Raw genomic sequence first — 4,775 nt, forward strand, 5'->3', positions numbered from 1 at the left:
ACTGGTGGACAGGAGGAGGAGAGCTGCTCCCGACTGGTGGCAGCCAACGGCAGGGGGGGCACTGCATGGGGCCACTGTTAGATACACAAAAAAAGCCAGAGGACACGATGGCTCAACTGGTAAGACTGCGCGCATCAGTGTGAAGTTCCTGGAACACCCTCAACTTGCTGTAGCTGAAGGGGAGGATCACCCTGTTCTTGGGAGGCACATGTGAGACATGCGGGGGGAGGGTCAGTGAGGTGATGATGACACATGCTGACATCAGGAGGAAGGCCACTGTGCCGCTCCTCTGCATCTACACTCAACATGTTCAGACTGTGAGGGTCAAGAGCAACAGACAACTGGTGTGCCATGACCGCCTCAAAACCCAAATTTCAATTTTCCTAGGATGTGTGTATGTCACTAATTTATGTTGAAACACGGCAGCAAATCAATGCCCTCCATGGTTGGTGGCAAGGGCCCCACGGCACCAAAGACGAAAGACAATTCCTTCAAGATCACCCCTCACATACTTACCAGGGGCTGGTGTGACAGAGGAGGTCAAGGAAAGCACCGGGGCCATGAGGGTATCTTTTCCATCTCTCTTCTCTACGCCCTGAAATGGAAGTCAATGCTTAGAGTTTTGGATGTCAAGACCTGGTTATGGAGGTAGACTCTCCCTGACCATACACTATCCTGCAAGGATGGTGTCAGCCACTTCCCCTTCAACACAAGTTTGACCTTAGCATGACAGTGGCTGCTCGAGCTTCAAGCCACAAAGGGGAGGGGCCCAGAAGATCTGAGAACTCTGTCAACAAGGGCACAGCCACCTTTCTGCTCCCTCCCCGGCCATTGGTGGGTTTTCTTTGTCTACACTTGAATTAGAACATTTAGGGGCCATAGAGAGGACAGCCAGGGAGCTATAAACTCGGGCCTAATTCTAACCCCCTCCTCTGATCACACAGTGCTAAGGACATCACCTGTGGTGCTAGTGAAGGAGCAGCACATAGACCAGGGTCCCCAAACCCAGGTTTGCACTGGCTAACAGCAGAGCAAGGAGACAGACCCCTGGCAGTTTGGAGCCTGACTGAGAGGAAGACTTTGCCACTGAGTGACGGAGTTTCCTCGGTGCTTGGTACGAGGTATTGGGATATCCTTTATTTTATGAAAGTTGCTCACAGAACTTGGGAAACTAGCTGTCCTAGTTAGCATTAACTGTTGACCTGACAGCCTAGAATCAACTGAAAGCCTCAACTGAGTGACTGTCTTTCACAGGTTGGCCTGTGGGCACGTCTATGTGGGGCTGTCTTGATTATGAAATGATGCCCACAGTGGGTGGCACCACCCCACGCAGGTGGTCCTGGACAAGGAAGCTTGTTCATCCTCAGCAGCTCTGAGAAAGCACTGCAGTGAAGCAGAGGGCACCCATGCTGGGCAAGGGGCAGGGAGGCTGGCAGCTCAGGCCACTCCAGCTGTCTCCCTCCTGCCCCCTTCTCACAGTACCTCAGACCAGGTGGAGCAGGTTGGGACAAGGACTAGATGCCTCACCTTGCAATTGGCCACACAAGGGAAGGCAAGAGCTATTGCTTCCCCAACTCTGTGGCTTTAAGCCTGTCTGTCCAAGAGCTGGAGCTGCCCTTGGAGTCTGTGGCTCCACTGGATCTACCTGTCCCAGGACAGTGGACAATGGAGTCACCCCCTGCTCCCCTGGCATGACTTCTATCTCCTGAGTGTCCCCAGTGTGCTGTTCACTGTTCTAGGTCCCCGGAGTATTTATTCAAGAACAGTAAAAGTCTGACAGCATGTGGAAAAAAGCATGGAAATAATTACTAAAATACCTTCAAGAGGCTCTAAGGGGAGCACACAAAATTCCAACTATGCTGTGCCTGATTTATCTTTACTGTCTGATTCGTATACATACATACATACACATATAACATATGCATAGAGACAGCTACCTTCACATACTCTGCATCTTGGAGTAGAGCATCCACCTGGGTCAAGTATTTCCTTCTTAGCTCATTTTCCAAGGGGCTCCCAGGCACTGCAGGCTGATCAAAAAGAGCAGTCAGTTCACCTGTATACCTAGAGCTGCCAGCTACCTCCAGTCATGAATTCTGGAACAATCTGGAAGCTCATGAATCTTCAAAGGAAGTTATGCAAAGTTACTTTCTTGCTTTTAGCTGCTGGTGGTGCTGACTTCCATGGACACTGTCTGACCACAGGGAATTTACCCAGTTAGGAGAAAGCAACACCCCACAAAACCCAGAACACACAAGCTGGATGTTGACAGCACCCATAGAAAAGGAGAAGAAAAAAACAAGATAGTCTCAACACTGGTGGGACAGTTTAGGGCCCAATCATTAGTAACAACCCCAACTGCCAACTTAGAGGAGACCCAGGGTTCCCACCTCCACTCTGTCCTGCATGGAGACTCCGGATCAGATGGGGTAACACACATCACATAGCTGTACCTCTGTTAAGTGCAGCAGAAGCCTCACTTCCCCCAACTGCCAGCGCCTGCAGAGCAGCGTTCCCGCCCTTCCCTCAGGTCGTTGTCTGGCTTCTCGTTAGACAGTAGACCACAGGGTCAGGCAGCTTCTTCACAAGAAGCAGTTCCGGAGGAAATGCAGGACCCAGTACTCTAGTGCCTGACAGTCCTCGCCACAAGAGCCAGGGAAACCTCCAGTGATTAAGTTCTGTGACAAGTGTCACCTACTCCAATGACTGGGCGGTGAGAATCAGAACTTAATGAAAGAGGTGATTCTCTGACCCCAGGGATACTCAGGGAAAGACACAAAGGACACTTACTGTTTAGGTCAGCGACAGCTGCCCGATTGTGTGACCTTATGAGTAGATGGACTTGCAAGGGCTGACCTGGAAATACTTTCTCATGACACTGTCTGCAGGCAAGGCTGGCTGGGAACCCAACCCCCAGCACGCAGCAGCCAGTCAAGGCCAATGGTGTGCAGTGAACACTGCTGGCAGCTCCTGTCGCACATGAACATCCCCCCTGGATTACAGTTGTCTATGCTAGGCCAGCAGAATGGAGGGAGCGGGCACTGGCTGCCGAGTGCCAGGTTGAAAAGGAAGAACCTGTGCCTTAGAGGATCTGAAAGGGACGAGAGCCCAGGGAGGCAGGGATCCTGCCCCAGGCTACCTGGTCCCTGGCAGCTGAAAAGGCACCGGAAGCCTGAGGCTGCGCATTTGTCCCTCTAAGCTCCTTACCTTCAAGGCGCAAGCAAACAGATCCTCTTTGTCTAAAGCTGCATCCACTTCTGAATCTAAAAGCCAAGGAAATTACAATGGAATTTTTAGAACAGTTTGCACCGCACAGACCATCCAAGAGTGGTTTTTGTATCACTTCAGGTATGTCTATAGTAAAAATCTATGTCGTTCCTGAATTCTCCCTTTGAATAGGACACAGCCATCCACTGTTCATGATCGCCAGGAGTCCAGACACAGGAACAGAGTCAAGTTGTGGCCATAGAGCAGCAGTTTCTCTAACACTGTAGGCCTTCCAGTGATGTCTGATCTGAGATGCTGACACTCCAGCACAGACAGATGGAACTCCCTAGGGACAACTGGAGCCTCCACCTGCTGCCAAGTCAGCTACCTGGGGCTATCAAACAGTCAGAATGAGGCTGGTCAGGCTGAGGAACTGCATCTTTAACTTTCAATTAATTTAAATAGCATGGGCACTCATGGGAACTACCACCAACAATGCAGCTCTTAGCCATTTCCAAGCGTTTGAGCATTCAGGGAAATCAGGGCTCTAAGTGCTTGTAGAGCTAGGATGCGAATCAATACTGGTAAGCTAGCAGCATCTGGGAGCAGTATCACCATGAAAGTTTTCTTTCTACCTTTACTTTGAAAGACTGGCTTTCAGTTTAGTGACTCAAAGAGTGTTCTAGACTGTCAATTGTGGGTGAGGACTCAGGAGAAGGGCTGGGCGGAGGGTCAGAGGAGTGGAAAGGCTGATGTCTGAAGCAGAGGCTGCTGTTTAGAAACCAATCACAGTGTTTAATCGCTATAGGATCCAGGGATGAAGAGCTTAGAGGTAACATCGAGTGCTCTGTCTTGGGGAAGAGGGTCCCCGTGACAATCAGGGCAGGTGTAGGCAGTTAGGCAGGTCTTAAAGACATTGTTCAAGATGCTGGCCTTACACTCCAGGAACCACAGCAGTCCTTCAAGTAAGTGGTTTGACCGGATTCTGGAGAAAGGAGCTGGGGTTGAAGAAGGAACAAGGGGTAAAAGGCGCAACACTCTGGACATGAGCAGCGAGGGTGAGGCTGAGGACTGTGGGTTTGGCTCATAAGGAGAGAACATGGGGGGAGTGGAGGGGGCATGGCAGGTCTGCTGGGTTGACTTCCTTTGGATATACTGAGTTTAGACATGAGGTGTTTGTTTAAGCAGGAAGACCACAGGGTCTAGGGTGTGATGCAAAGCACTCAGACCAACTCCTGAGAAAGTTGTGCAGGGTAGGGCTGGGAGGCAGGCTGACAGGAGGAGGACGAGAGAGGAGAGCAGGGGCACAGCCACAACTTCCAGAAGCTTCACACACCGTTAGGAGAGCAGAGGATAAAATCCAAGGGAGGTCTGAAGAGTTCACAAAGGTGTTAGTGAGAACCTCACTGACGTTTTAACCTCACTTCCGTTTTAAAGATGGAGTCTGGGGCCAGGTGTGGCGGCGCACGCCTTTAATCCCAGCTCTTAGGAGGCAGAGGCAGGCGGATCTCTTAGTTCAAGGCCAGCCTGGTCTACATAGTGAGTTCCAGGACAGCTGGGGCTACAGG

General features: G+C 51.0%; 1 protein-coding gene across 1 annotated transcript in view; it reads right to left on the reverse strand.

Annotated features, from left to right (window-relative positions):
• Hjurp (Holliday junction recognition protein) overlaps positions 1-4,775 on the reverse strand; it is an 18,695-nt gene that overhangs the window by 3,376 nt on the left and 10,544 nt on the right. The window contains exons 3-5 of the mRNA XM_029564119.1: positions 3,208-3,263; positions 1,938-2,030; positions 517-595 (exon numbers count right to left, since the gene is read on the reverse strand). Coding sequence (XP_029419979.1) covers positions 517-595; positions 1,938-2,030; positions 3,208-3,263 — 228 coding nt within the window. The remainder of the gene's footprint in view (positions 1-516; positions 596-1,937; positions 2,031-3,207; positions 3,264-4,775) is intronic.

The sequence above is a fragment of the Nannospalax galili genome, unplaced genomic scaffold, assembly GCF_000622305.1.
Source record: "Nannospalax galili isolate Female #2095 unplaced genomic scaffold, S.galili_v1.0 scaffold771, whole genome shotgun sequence".
Taxonomy (NCBI): domain Eukaryota; kingdom Metazoa; phylum Chordata; class Mammalia; order Rodentia; family Spalacidae; genus Nannospalax; species Nannospalax galili.